We start from the raw sequence: 15,918 nt of genomic DNA on the forward strand, positions 1-15,918 counted from the left end.
TACTTCGGAAGACTTCTCTCCATTGAGAATGACATGCTGCGTTCTGTTATCTAGGAACTCCTCAATCCAATCACACAGTTGGTCTGATAGTCCATATGTTCTTACTTTGTTCATTAAACGACTGTGGGGAACTGTATCGAACACCTTGCGGAAGTCAAGAAACACGGCATCTACCTGGGAACCCGTGTCATTCCCTCTTGGTTGTTGTACATATTGTATATGACCCGTCTCTCCCTATAGCTTACCCCTACTTTTTTCAGAATCTCGAACAGCTTGCACCATTTTATATTGTCGAACGCTTTTTCCAGGTCGACAAATCCTTTGAAAGTGTCTTGATTTTTCTTTAGCCTTGCTTCCATTATTAGCCGTAACATCAGAATTGCCTTTCTCGTCCCTTTACTTTTCATAAAGCCAAACTGATCGTCACCTAGCGTATTCTCAATTTTCTTTTTCATTCTTCTGTGTACTATTCTTGTAAGCAGCTTCGATGCATGAGCTGTTAAGCTGATTGTGCGATAATTCTCGCACTTGTCAACTCTTGCCATCTTCGGAATTGTGTGGATGATGCTTTTCCGAAAGTCAGATGGTATATCGCCAGACTCATATATTCTACACACCAACATGAATAGTCGTTTTGTTGTCACTTCCCCCAATGATTTTAGAAATTCTGATGGAATGTTATCTATCCCTTCTGCCTTATTTGACCGTAAGCCCTCCAAAGATCTTTTAAATTCTGATTCTAATACTGGATCCCCTATCTCTTCTAAATCGACTCCTGTTTCTTCTTCTATCACATCAGACAAATCTTCACCCTCATAGAGGCTTTCAATGTATTCTTTCCACCTATCTGCTCTCTCCTCTGCATTTAACAGTGGAATTCCCGTTGCACTCTTAATGTTACCACCATTGCTTTTAATGTCACCAAAGGTTGTTTTGACTTTCCTGTATGCTGAGTCTATCCTTCCGACAATCATATCTTTTTCGGCGTCTTCACATTTTTCCTGCAGCCATTTCGTCTTAGCTTCCCTGCACTTCCTATTTATTTCGTTCCTCAGCGACTTGTATTTCTGTATTCCTGATTTTCCTGGAACATGTTTGTACTTCCTCCTTTCATCAATCAACTGAAGTATTTCTTCTGTTACCCATGGTTTCTTCGCAGCTACCTCTTTGTACCTATGTTTTCCTTCCCAACTTCTGTGATGGCCCTTTTTAGAGATGTCCATTCCTCTTGAACTGTACTGCCTACTGCGCTATTCCTTATTGTTGTATCTATAGCGTTAGAGAACTTCAAACGTATCTCGTCATTCCTTAGTACTTCCGTATCCCTCTTCTTTGCGTATTGATTTTTCCTGACTAATGTCTTGAACTTCAACCTACTCTTCATCACTACTATATTGTGATCTGAGTCTATAACTGCTCCTGGGTACACCTTACAATCCAGTATCTGATTTCGGAATCTCTGCCTGACCATGATGTAATCTAATTGAAATCTTCCTGTATCTCCCGGCCTTTTCCAAGTATACCTCCTCCTCTTGTGATTCTTGAACAGGGTATTCGCTATTACTAGCTGAAACTTGTTACAGAACTCAATTAGTCTTTCTCCTCTTTCATTCCTTGTCCCAAGCCCATATTCTCCTGTAACGTTTTCCTCTACTCCTTCCCCTACAACTGCATTCCAATTGCCCATGACTATTAGATTTTCGTTCCCCTTTACATACTGCATTACCCTTTCAATATCCTCATACACTTTCTCTATCTGTTCATCTTCAGCTTGCGACTTCGGCATGTGTACCTGAACTGTCGTTGTCGGTGTTGGTCTGCTGTCGATTCTGATTAGAACAACCCGGTCACTGAACTGTTCACAGTAACACACCCTCTGCCCTACCTTCCTGTTCATAACGAATCCTACATCTGTTATACCATTTTCTGCTGCTGTTGATATTACCCGATACTCATCTGACCAGAAATCCTTGTCTTTCTTCCATTTCACTTCACTGACCCCTACTATATCTAGATTGAGCCTTTGCATTTCCCTTTTCAGATTTTCTAGTTTCTAATCTAAATAACTTTTTGTCCAGGATCAAAATAAAAAAATGCATTGAACAAGTACGGGTCATCTCTAAATGCTACATTAATTCATTTTCAAAGTTCTATATTTTCTTAAGTATTATATGCACAAATATGACTGAGTGCATAAATAGAACTGTAAACTCACCCAGTTGGCTTCGTGCCCACCAGGTGGCGTTAAGAGTGCAATACCTTGACAAAGTTGTGAGAAAGCATCAAAATAGGTTTTGTGTGTTGGAATATGTGATATGTTTATCCATTACAACAGTGTAATATTTATTCAAAAGGAATTATGGAAAACAGCTGCCATATAAGGAGGCCATTGTGCATTGATATTGACTGTTTAGGTATACTAGTTGTCTGTGTAAACAGAAAAGCACTTGTCAGCTAGGAGTGCCAGATGCAACCATGGAGAGGGTGAGGGAAAGTTTTGTTCACAGTCCAAAAAAATCAACAGTCTGTGCAAGCCACAAACTTAGAATTTCACAGAAAACTGTGTGGAAGATTTTGCAATGGAGGCTACATTTCAAATTGTACCATCAACAGATCAAGCAACAGTTAGAACCGGAAATTTATGGCCAGTGCCTTCAGTTTTTTATTTAATTGAGGAATCACTTATGGATGAACATTTCACCTCTAAGCTGATAACTGAACAACAAAGCAACCTTCCATTTATCTGGAAAGAATAACGACCAGAATATGAGAGTATGGGGCACCGAAAATCCTCATAAAATTGTAGTGCCCAAACAAGATTCAACAAAGGTTTAATGTCTTTTGGGAAATGTCACATACAAAGCTGTGTGTGCCATTTTTCTTCTGTTAGAAGACTGTGGCAGGGACATCTTATATTAATATATAGCAGTTCTTTGCCACAATTGATTGCTGATTCTGAGAATTTCATCTTCCAACTCTCTGGAGCATCAATGTTTGTTGCTACCTAAACATCGAACTTCTACATCGGTGGATTGGGTGTAGTGGTGAAGATGATGGGGCTCTGTTCCCTTGGACCTCCAGGTCGCCTGATCTGACACCTTGTGACAGTTTCTTGTTGGGATACACTGAGGACTGTGTTTACATTCCCACACTGCCATGACCACTGGCACAGCTCAGAAGAAGCATCATTGTTTTTGTGGTGACCTCTGACAGGATGTTGCTACATAAGGTGCGGTATGTACCTGATCACTCTTTGAATGTGTCATGTAACCAGAGGGGCACTCACAGAATGTTTGTAGAGTGCAAAATGCAGACTTCATGATTTTGTTGTTCTGTTCATGCATCAATCATATTTGAACGTGTAAAGATTGTGAGGGGCACCAAAGATAGTGTCCAGTCCCTACTGAATGAGACAGGAACTGAAATTGAGGGTAGCTAGACAAAAACTGAAATGCTTAAACCTGTTTTAAAATGTTCCTTTAAAAAGGAGAACCCAGGAGAATTGCCCTGATTACTCCTCAGACCACTGAAAAGATGAATGAATAAGTATTAGTGCCAGTGGTGTTGAGAAACAGCTGAAATCATTAAAATGAACAAAGCTCCAGGCCCTGATGGAAGCCCTGTCAGATTCTATATTGAATTTCCAGCTGAGTTAGCCCCCTCTTCTCCCTATAATCTGTCGTGGATCCCTCGAACAAAACACCGTGCCCAGTTCTTGGAAAAAGGCACAGGTCACATCTTGCATACAAGAAGGGCAGTAGAAGCGGTTCACAAAACTGCCATCCAATATCCTTGACATCGATTTGTTGTAGAATTATTAAACATATTCTGAGCTCAAACATAAACATTTTGAACAGAATGCCCTCCTCAATGCCAGCCATCATGGATTCTGGAAACATCAATCGTCATAAACATATTCCGAGCTCAAAGATAATGAGGTATTTTGAACAGAATGACCTCCTCAATGCCAGCCATCATGGATTCTGGAAACATCAATCTTATGAAACCCAACTTGCACTTTTGTCATATGATATACTGAAAGCTTTGGGTCAAGGATGTCAGGTAGATGCAGTGTTTCTTGCTGTCCAAAAAGGGCTGGACTCAATGCCAAACCTATGCTTATTGTCAAAAGTTTGATCATATGCTTCTGCTTCCCCCCCCCCCCCCTCCCCCAACCCTCTCTCTCTCTCTCTCTCTCTCTCTCTCTCTCTCTCTCTCTCTCTCTCTGAGTCATCATTCTTCCGACTGGTTTGATGCAGCCCATCACAAATTCCTCTCCTGTGCCAGCCTCTTCTCTCACAGTAGCTGGATATATTACAGTATTACAGCCTCTGTCTTTCTGTATAGTTTTTACACTATGTAGCTCCCTCTGGTACCATGTAAGTTGCTCCCTGATGGCTTAACAGATGTCCTAGCATCCTGTCCTTTCTCCTTGTCAGTGGTTTCCATATATTCCTTTCTTATCAGATTCTGTTCAAAACCTCCTCATTTCTTACCTTATCCAGCCTCCTAATTTTCAACATTCATGTGTAGCACCTCATCTCAAATGCTTCAATTCTCTTCTGTTCTGGTTTTCAAACAGTCCACGTTTTACTACCATACAATGCTGTGCTCTAAACATACATTCTCAAAAATTTCTCTCTCAAATTAAGGCCTATGTTTGATACTAGTAGACTTCTGTTGGCCAGGAATGCAATTCTTGCCAGTGATAGTCATCTACATCTACATCCATACTCCGCAAGCCACCTGACGGTGTGTGGCGGAGGGTACCTTGAGTACCTCTATCGGTTCTCCCTTCTATTCCAGTCTCGTATTGTTCGTGGAAAGAAGGAGTGTCGGTATGCTTCTGTGTGGGCTCTAATCTCTCTGATTTTATCCTCATGGTCTCCTCGCGAGATATACGTAGGAGGGAGCAATATACTGCTCGACTCTTCAGTGAAGGTATGTTCTCGAAACTTCAACAAAAGCCCGTACCGAGCTACTGAGCGTCTCTCCTGCAGAGTCTTCCACTGGAGTTTATCTATCATCTCCGTAATGCTTTTGATGTGCTCCTTGCTCTATCCGTCATTAGCTATTTTGCTGCCTAGGTAGTAGAATTCCTTAACTTCATCTACTTTGTGACCATCAATCCTGGTCTTAAGTTTCTCACTGTTTTCATCTCACTACTTCTCATTACTTTCATCTTTCTTCGATTTACTCTCAATCCATTTTCTGTACTCATTAGACTGTTCATTCCATTCAGCAGATCATGTAATTCTTCTTCACCTTCACTGAGGACAGCAATGTCATCAGTGAATCATATCACCCAAGACCCCTTCTGAATCTTCCTTTTATTCCATTATTGCTTCTTCAATGTATAGACTCAACAGTAGAGGCGAAAGATTACATCTCTGTCGTACACCCTTTTTAATCCAAGCACTTCGTTCCTGGTTGTTCACACTTACTATTCCCTCTCGGCTCTTGTAGATATTGTATATTACCTGTCTCTCCCTATAGCGTACACCCATTTTCCTCAGAATTTCAAACATCTTGCACCATTTGACATTGTCGAATGCTTTTTCCAGGTCGACAATTCCTATGAACATGTCTTGGGTTTTCTTTAGTCTTGCTTCAATTCGCAATGTTGGGATTGCCTCTCTGCTGCTTTATGTTTCCTAAAACCAAACTGATCATCATCTAACACTCCATCAATTATCTTTTCCATTCTTCTGTAGATTATTCTTGTCAGCAGCTTGGGTGCATGAGCTGTTAAGCTGATTGTGCAATAATTCTCACACTTGTCAGCTCTTACAGTCTTCGGAACTATGTGGATGATATTATTTCGAAAGGCAGATGGTATGTTGGCATGGAGAGCTGCATCAAACCAGTCTCAGGACTGAAGACCACAACAACAACAAAACAGATGGTATGTCGCCAGACTTATACGTTCTATACACCAACATGAATAGTGATTCTGTTGCCACTTCCCCCAATGATTTTTTAGCCTTAGAGAACTTACAGCATAACTTGTCATTCTGTAGTATTTCTGTATCCCACTTCTTTGCTTATTGATTGTTTGTGACTAACCTCTTAAACTTTTGCCTACTCTTCATCACTACTAAATTGTGATCTGAATCTATGTATGCTCCTGGGTACGCCTTACAATCCAGTATCTGATTTCAGAATCACTGTCTGACCATGATGTAATCTAACTGAAATCGTCCCATGTCACGTGGCCTTTCCAAGTATACCTCCTCCTCTTGTGATTCTCGAACAGAGTATTCGCTGTTACTAACTGAAATTTACTACATAACTCGATTAGTCTTTCTCCTCTCTCGTTGCTTGTACAAAGCCCATAGTTTCCCATAAATGCTTTTTTAACTTGTTCCCCTACAACTGCATTCCAGTCCCCCATGACTATTAGATTTTCATCTCCCTTTACGTACTGCATTATCTGTTCAGTATCCTCATGTACTTTCTCTTTCTCTTCCTCTTCATCTTCAGCTTGTGACATCAGCATGTATACCTGAAATATCATAGTCTGTGTTGCTTTGCCGTCGATTCTGATAAGAACAACTATATCACTGAAATGTTCACAGTAACACTCTCTTGCCCTACCTTCCTATTCATAATGAATCCTACTCCTGTTATACTATTTTCTTCTGCTGTTGATATTACCCTGTACTCATATGACGGAGATCCTTGTCTTCTTTCCATTTCACTTCACTAGCCCTTACTGTATGTAGATTGAGCACTTGCATTTCCCTTTTCAGATTTTCTATCTTCCCTACTACATTCAGGCTTCTTACGTTCCATGCCCCAACTTGTTGGTTATTCAATCTTCTTCTCATGGTCATATCCCCCCTGCCAGTCCCCTCCCAGAGATCTGCACGAGGGACTATTCTGGAATCTTTTGCCAGTAGAGAGATCATTATTATACTTTTTCTATTACTGGCCATATGCCCTGTGGATACACATTATTTGTCTTTAATGCAGTGGTTTCTGTTGCCTCCTGCATCCTCACACCATTGAACATTGCTCATTCTTCCTCCTTTAGTGGCAGCTTCACACCCCAAGGGCAAGAAATTGCCTGAACCTCTGTCCACACCTCCGCCCTCTTTGAAAGGCCATTGGCAGAATGAGGGTTACTTCTTATGCCAGAAGTATTCAGGCCCCAGAGCTTATTGTTAATCAAAATTTAGGCAGTGGTGGGGTTCGAATCTGGGACTGCGGACGTTTTGATTACTAATCAAAGATGCTACCACTAGACCACAGGTGCTCCCTTGCGTATGGGGTATGAAGTGAAATTTGTCACTGGATTGAGTTGTTGTTGTTGTTTTTGTAGGGAGGATGCAGAATGTTATCTTGGATGGAGAATCATGATCAGATGTAGATCTAACATTGGGTGTGCCCCAGAGAAGTATGTTGGGACACTTGTTGTTCATGTTGTGTATTAATAACCCTGCAGACAATATTAATAGTGACCTCAGGCTTTTTGCAGGTGATGATGCAATTATCTACAATGATGTACTATATATAGCTGCAAAAATATTCAGTCAGATCTTGATAAGATTTCAAAGTGGTGCAAAGATTGCCAACTTGCTTTACATGTTCAGAAATGTAAAATTGTGCACGTCACAAAACGAAGAAACTTAATATCCTATGACTATAATATGAGTGAGTCACTGTTGGAATCAGCAACTTGTTTTACATGTTCAGAAATGAAAAATGGTGCACTTCACAAAATGAAAAAACTTAGTATCGTATAACAAGCTTGTTTGTGTGGCCATCCTCCGCTCCACAGCAAGCATATAAATACTTGTTTAAATACTTGTTTTGTAAATAAAACTGCCTTTCCTGCTGCCACTTAATTTATCCATCCCATACGCGTTTTGCCTTTTTCTTGTTCTAAGGCATCATCAATGGGATTTTTAACTATACAATTTTGTTAGTTTTAGATTATTAAACAGTTCACGTTGCGTTTTTTTTATGTAAAAAAGTAATTACTTACAATTTTCTGATCTGCGTTTCCTCACATCTGGTCTGGAGGTCGCATATTACTGACATATAAGCACCACTTTGCGTTCTGACCTTCTTCACACTGTACACCATGTTCCTTCTTGTTTTTGTGGTATACTATTGTTCTTTTGCCACTCTCTCTCTCTCTCTCTCTCTCTCTCTCTCTCTCTCTCTCTCTCTCTCTCTCTCTCTCACACACACACACACACACACACACACACACACACACATACACACACACACTCTGTGTAAACGTCATGAACAGAAGTTAGTCTTGAACATGTACTTGTTAGGTTGGCAACAAGTAGGTAAACATGCCAAAGAGGAGGAAACGCGCAATGGAGCTGCAATATTTACGTTTTGAAAAAGCAGTGTCTGATGAAATAGTTACATTGAGTGGCAAAAGAACAATAGTACACCACAAAAAACAAGGAGAAACAGGGCGAACAGTGTGAAGGTGGTCAGAATGCAAAGTGGTGCTTATATGTCAGTAATATGCAACCTCCAGACCAGATGTGAGGAAACGCAGATCAGAAAATTGTAAGTAATTACTTTTCTACATAAAAAAAATCTCAATGTGAACTGTTTAATAATCTAAAACTAACAAAATTGTATAGTTAAAAATCCCACTGATGACGCCTTAGAATAAGAAAAAGGCGAAACGTGTATGGGATAAATATATGAAGTGAAGTGGTAGCAGGAAATGTAGTTTTATTTACAAAACAAGTATTAGTATCCTATCACTATAATATCAGTGAGTCACTATTGGAATCGGCCAACTTGTACAAATACCTGGGTGTAACACTTTGGAAGGGTATGAAATGGAATGATCACATCAGTTCAGTCGTAGGGAATGCAGGTGGTAGACTTCAGTTCATTAGTACAATTTCGAGGTAGGGCAATCAGTTTACAAAGGAGATTGCTTACAAATCACTCATGTGACCGGTTTTAGAATATTTCTCAAGTGAGTGGGACCCATACCAAATTGGTCTAATGATGGATATTGAACGTATACAGATAAGGGCAGCACAAATGGTTGCAGGTTTGTTTGATCCATGGGTGAGTGTTGCAGAGATACTGAAGAAACTGAACTCACAGACTGTTGAAGGTAGACGTAAACTATCCCAAGAAAGTCTGCAGACAAATTTTTGAGAACTTTCTTTAAACGATGACTAAGAATATACTACAATCCCCTACATATCGCTCACATAGGGATGATAAGATTAGATTAGTTACTGCATGCACAGACACATTGAAACAATCATTCTTCGTGCACTCCACACGAGAATGGAACAGGAAGAAATGCTACTAACTGGTACAGTGAGAATAGAGATGTAGATGTAAATGTTGATGTAATACTTTGGAAAATAAAGAGCTTCGAAAATGAATGAATCATTTGTAGTAGCCCTGTATTGTTTAGCTAACAAGGACATTAACCAAAATGTGATTGCCTTTCATGCATCTTTGTTATGGAGATTTGAACAGCAGTAGATCTTTATTAAATAACACTGTATTTTTTTTATTCAGTAGTCCACTCCCACTCCTCAGGACCTGATAACAGCACATCAGAATGCACCATTGAGGGAACTTTAGAACAGGATTTTTTTTTTTTTTTTTCACATTTTCGGATTTTTATCTCGTTATAAAATTTGCAATTTTCCGAATAAAGTAATATACATATCACTTATAAACTCACATGGGAAGCATTTTATTTTATTTTATTGAATGTAATCTACACTGGTTGAAAATGTTAAAATTTTTACGTGCATTACTTCAAGATCTAATAAAACTGGTAATTTTTTATATAGAATACTGTGTATCACCGTGTTATGAATGTTAAATTATGTGTTTGTATTGGTAGCACTCTCAAAAACAGTATCGTATTGTTTCATAGTATAAACACGTGTTGTATGTCGATGGTAAAACCACAAGAGGCAGGTTGACAGACAAAATGATTGATGAACTACAGCAGTATTATGGGGTGGGCATTAGAAATAATACTGAGGATTTGTTCAAAATGAAGCAGGCAGTATGGGCTACCTTCTTCCACAGACTATCGACTGGTGAAAAACCAGTACACCGTCTTTGCCCTCCTGGACCTAATTCATGGTGCAAGTACCGCAGTGCCAAGTACTCAGTTCATACAGCCATAAACATTCCATCCCAGCAGCAGTCATGGATAACATAAAACCTATTTACAGAGACCTGGCAAATCGTGAATTACTGAAGAAATGTCTGCACGGTCAGACTCAAAACCCCATTGAGTCGTTCAAAGTCTTACACAAACTTGCTTACCAAAAAGGTTTTTGTTGGAATGAAGACACTAAAGTGGGGGGCCAGTGATGCTGTTATTGCTTTTAATTATGGCAACCTTGGTAGGGTGAAAGTGCTACAGCATATGGGAATTAATCCTGGAACAAACTGCATCAGAGAACTCGAACGGATGGACAAGTTTCGCATTGATAAAGCAGAGTATGCAGCACAGTTGGCCACGAAGGAGTCCAGAAAGAAGAAAAGAAGAAAAAACTTGGGAAAAGATCAAGAGGATGAAATACAGTATGGTGCAAGGTGCTCCTGAGTGACCAAAAATAAAAAAAAAAAATAATAATCATATATTAAGTGAGTTGCAGTCTTTTGAAATTTTAGAAGCTGTTCCTGAAAATTTATGTTTTCTGTTGCATTTTCCCCTAAATCTCAGAAATCACTTTGAGTAGAGTATTCAAATTTTCAGGGAGTAATAACATACATATCCTGAGTCTACTGAACTAAAAGAAGAACATAATGTTATGTATAATTAAAATTATTTAGGCTAACATACAAAAAAGTACACAACATTTTAACCTTGTAATAAAAAAATTGTATTTCCGAAAACACTGGTTGAAATGCATTTATTGTAGTTCAGTAGACTCAGAACATACAGTTTAATCTCCTGTAAAAGTGGTTCCTGAAATACAGAGCAGCCAAGTCACTAAATTTAACATTGTCAGAATAGGGCATGCCAACTCCCATTAATGTAAACATGATGTTATTAAACACTTAACACAAATCTTACTTTTGACACTCTTGTACTAGTGCACAGTTCAGGTATTCAGAGTAATGTAACTTTTCCACTTACTAGAGTTTGCAGTGGACAACTGGAAACACGACGAGTATGCTAGCTGGCCATTCAGTCAACCATCTTCAGTTGAAGCTCTCTGTGACTTCAGTGTATGCCATCAGAGAAAAGGCACAAATACTACTCGTGTGTAGTGAACATGAGTTAGCAGAACAGCAATTGTAATAATGTTTTCTTACTTACAATATGAATTCATGTAATACAGTACTTTAATTCTTTAGAATGATAGGAGGTAGGTTCCGTAAGTTTGTGGCCTGACCTTGAATACGAGCACCGAGGTTAAAATGTCCCGGAGGGGAGCTAGCGACATCTGTCAGTAGATGCCCACACGAACTGCAGCCCGCTACTAGCCTCAGTCGAATGGTGACACTCATTTGAGTAAGACTTTGCGTGCTGTGGTGCTGCAGTGGATAAAATTGAGTATTTTGCAGCGATAAAGTTCCTGACAAAACAAAGAGTAGCACCAGCTGAAACCGAGGTCCGTATACTGAGTGAGGTGGCACAGTGGTTACCACACTGGACTCGCATTTCGGAGATGATGATTCAAACCCATGTCCAGCCATCCAGATTTAGATTTTCCGTGATTTAGATTTATATTTTCCATTATTTCCCTGAATTGCCCAGCCAACCAGGCAAATACTGGGATGGTCCCTTTGAAAGGGCACAGCCGCACGGTTGGGACCCTAATCCCCTTCAAAGTAGGCCCCTTGTGCTTGCACACATGTAGCCCAATCCTTCCACTGCCAGAACCACCTCTGGAAGTCTTCTTTTGGAATGGTGTTCAGCTCTGTCATCATGTTCCGCATTATCTCTTCTCTACTCTCAAAACAGGATCCTTTCAGTGGCATCTTCAATTCTGGAAACAACCAGAAGTCGCAAGGAGCCATGTCTGGAGATTAGGGAGGTTGGCAAACAGCTGTAATTCCATGTTTGGCCAAGAAATTTTGGATCAAGTGTCACGGAGTTGCCGGAGAACATCTTGATAGTACTTCTTTGTCACTGTTTGTACTTCTGGTGCATATTCGTGATGCACACTACTACGGACATCAAAGAAGACAGTCAGCATCACCTTGATTTTGCTTCACACCTGCTGCACTTTCTTCAGCCTTGGAGACTCGGGATGCTTCCATTGTGATGACTGTCTTTTTGTTTCTATGTTGTACCTGGACACTCACTTATTTCTTCAGTCTCAGTTGCACACTTTTAATACATGATATGCTTCGATCTCCCTGGACCAGCTACTGTTTAACCCTTTCAGACCCTTTGGTCACAATTGTGTACATTAAATTTTACAGCCTCTTAGTTGCAACAGAAATATTCTTCCACAGTGGAAAGCTTATTTACGCATTCGTGGTTGCCCCATGTTCTTATCATGTACAAGTACTGCAAACTGTTGGGCTTCACTATAAAGATATGAACAAATCAATGTAGCAGTGACCACCTGCTTGTGACCGCAAGAATACACGAAAGTGGATGGTTATTTATATTTCACTGTGTAAATGAACATTATTATTAATGTTATTTTGAGTGGTGATTACTGAACGATCACTGATTCATCAGTTTATTTACTACAATAGCGAATATTTCGAAATTAGTTATTTTAATCCAGAAGAAGAAGTCAAGTGTATGAAGTATATTTTGAAAACGCGTGCATATTATTGTATAAATCTGGCATCAAAAATCATTAAAAAATCACCTAAGAACATTACAGCATTAAGAAAAATTTTCCTTCCACCAGAAATAACTCAGGTCTGAAAGGGCTATCAATAAGTAGAAAACAATTGTAAATGTAGGTAAAATTTACCTATGTACAAGGCCTGTCTAAAAAGTATCCGACCTTTGGCCAGAAAAAATAGTCCAAATACCTGACAGGGTTGGGACCCTAATCCCCTTCAAAGTAGACCCCTTGTGCTTGCACACACTTAGCCCACCGATTCTTCCACTGCCATAAACAGCTCTGGAAGTCTTTTTTTGGAATGGTGTTCAGTTCCATCATCGTGTTCCGCATTATCTCTTCTCTACTCTCAAATCGGCACCCTTTCAGTGGCGTCTTCAGATTTGGAAACAACCAGAAGTTGCAAGGAGCTGTGTCTGGTGAGTAGGGAGATTGGCAAACGGCCGTAATTCCATGTTTGGTGAAGAAATTTTGGATCAAGAGGGATGAATGTGCGGGGGCGTTGTCATGATGCAGTTGCCAGTTTTTTGCCCTCCACATGTCTGGTCTTTTGCGACGAACTGCGTTACGGAGTTGTCGGAGAAAATATTGATAGTATTCCTTTGTCACTGTTTGTCCTTCCGGTGCGTATTTGTGATGCACAATTCCACGGACATCAAAGAAGACAGTCAGCATCACCTTGATTTTGTTTCGCACCTGTTGCACTTTCTTCGGACTTGGGGACTTGGGATGCTTCCATTGCTATGACTGTCTTTTTGTTTCTGGCTCGTACCTGAACACCCATGACTCATCTCCAGTTATCAAGCATCAAAATGGAGGTCCTTTTGTTCCTGTGACAACAACTTGGGCACGAATTTCGCAGCCACTCGGTGCATGTTCAAATCATCACGCAAAATTGCTTGTGCGGAATCTTTTCTCACTCCAACCTCTTGGGCAAGCTCCTGCATGGTCAAACGATGATCTGCCATCACCAAATTTTGCACCCTCTCAACAACAGTTGCACTCCGAGCAGTTTGGGGCCTGCCAGAATGCTGGTGACTCTCTGCTGATATACGGCCATTTTTGAATCAGTTGAACCACTCCTTAATTTGTGTTACACCCATCACATCTTCTCCAAACACCTGCTAAATCTTATGAATTGTTTCGCTTTGAGAAACACCAAGCTTTTGACAAAATTTGAGACAGTATATTTGTTCAACACATTTAGTTGAGAAAATCGGTAATCCGTCGAACACCTTGTGTAGCACCTCATTCTGCGACAGAGAGGCAGTGACTGACACGCTGGAAGGTGGGGACAAAATTCACGCATTCACGTAAAGGTCTCTTCCTTTACTATGTACAGTGGCGCCGTGCTATTGTCTCTATTTAGTGTGGGAAAGTCAAAGGTCGGATACTTTTTAGACAGACCAATCTAGTTAGGTTTCTATTACTTTCTAAATTAAATTACGGGTTTGATGATGGTCATGTGATATGACCGAAATCGGTCACCTATGTTCTTGTAACATACGTGGTGTGATCAAGACTGAATTTTAAAAAGAAAAAAAATTAAAAGTTTTATGATCACTGCTGCAAAAAGGTTTATTTAAATAAAGAAAAAACCTCGTATGTTTTCAGTAGCATTGCTGCTCTTCACCAGAACTCGAGTCAGCTTACAGACTACATTACTTCTCTACAGCAAAATATTGTCTTTTGCAGGGACCTGAAAGCTTCACAACTGCACCGGAACAGGACCAAAGTGCAGATACATTTCTGGTCTCGGAAATGACAGAAACTCAGGTATTTCACCGCATTTGCTGTTTACACTTTATGATGAAGAAAGAGAAAGAAGGTGAAGTGATTTTCATGCACTCTGTTTAATCAAGCCTTTTCATAGTGTTTGGTGTCAGAATAATTTCTCTCACATATCAAACACCTACTATTGTTTCACAACCGTGATGCCAGATCACATATGTCCAGCATATTGTCTGTGCCCATACCTGACACCAAACCTCTCTCCACCTCCTTATCCATTTCAGCCATATTATTGTGGAAACAATTTTCCTCTAACCTACATCTTACACAGACCCACTCTGCATTCAGCTGGAGAGTAAAACTTTGTCTGTTCATCTTTTCAGATTTTGTGCATGTTTACTTTCAACGAATATGTTTTGGAGAGGGGTTCTGCTTTGGAGGTAGGAAATGCACCTGTGTTTCAGTTAAATTTCACTGTCAGCTGTGGGTTCATTTTATTTTCGTCAAAATGAAGAGTGAAATTCCCATTTGGAATACTGGATAGTAGAACCAGTGGAATATATTGTAAACAGTGATGCAGTCTGTGTTTGGAACACAGTTTTACAGAGTTGTATCATGGTGGAAACCACACACACACACACACACACACACACACCAATTAACAAAGCCCATCACAAGTAACATGTCCTCACACTCAATAAGAAGAAAATATTCAGAAACAAGTACAATACTCTAATAAATAAATGTTAAAACATAATAGACCTACTATTGTTGACAGCAGAAACTTAACATGTAAATTTTTGCAGTAAGATGACATGAAATTAACAAATTTCAAAGTGACCTGAACACAGATACATTCATTCAGGGTCTACAGTTCTGTTCAGTATAATTTTCATAGACCCTGCTGTAGAGAAATCCTCATTAGCTGCTGATGACAAACTGTACCAGAAGTACCAGCTCTATTGCAGACAACATTACAGCACATAAAACTTGAAGAATAGTATGTGCCATTATGTATACAGGTTGTTACAAAAAGGTACAGCCAAACTTTCAGGAAACATTCCTCACACACAAAGAAAGAAAATATGTTATGTGGACATGTGTCCAGAAACGCTTACTTTCCATGTTAGAGCTCATTTTATTACTTCTCTTCAAATCACATTAATCATGGAATGGAAACACACAGCAACAGAACGTACCAGCGTGACTTCAAACACTTTGTTACAGGAAATGTTCAAAATGTCCTCCGTTAGTGAGGATACGTGCATCCACCCTCCGTCGCATGGAATCCCTGATGTGCTGATGCAGCCCTGGAGAATGGCGTATTGTATCACAGCCGTCCACAATACGAGCACGAAGAGTCTCTACATTTGGTACCGGGGTTGCGTAGACAAGAGCT

At 39.9% G+C, this 15,918-nt stretch overlaps 1 protein-coding gene across 1 annotated transcript in view; it reads left to right on the forward strand.

The window, feature by feature from the left end:
• LOC124720522 (zinc finger protein 771-like) overlaps positions 1-15,918 on the forward strand; it is a 106,555-nt gene that overhangs the window by 12,426 nt on the left and 78,211 nt on the right. Inside the window, exon 3 of the mRNA XM_047245881.1 lies at positions 14,484-14,564. Within this exon, the coding sequence (XP_047101837.1) occupies positions 14,484-14,564 (81 nt within the window). The remainder of the gene's footprint in view (positions 1-14,483; positions 14,565-15,918) is intronic.

This window comes from Schistocerca piceifrons, chromosome 11 (assembly GCF_021461385.2).
Source record: "Schistocerca piceifrons isolate TAMUIC-IGC-003096 chromosome 11, iqSchPice1.1, whole genome shotgun sequence".
In the NCBI taxonomy this organism is placed as follows: Eukaryota; Metazoa; Arthropoda; class Insecta; order Orthoptera; family Acrididae; genus Schistocerca; species Schistocerca piceifrons.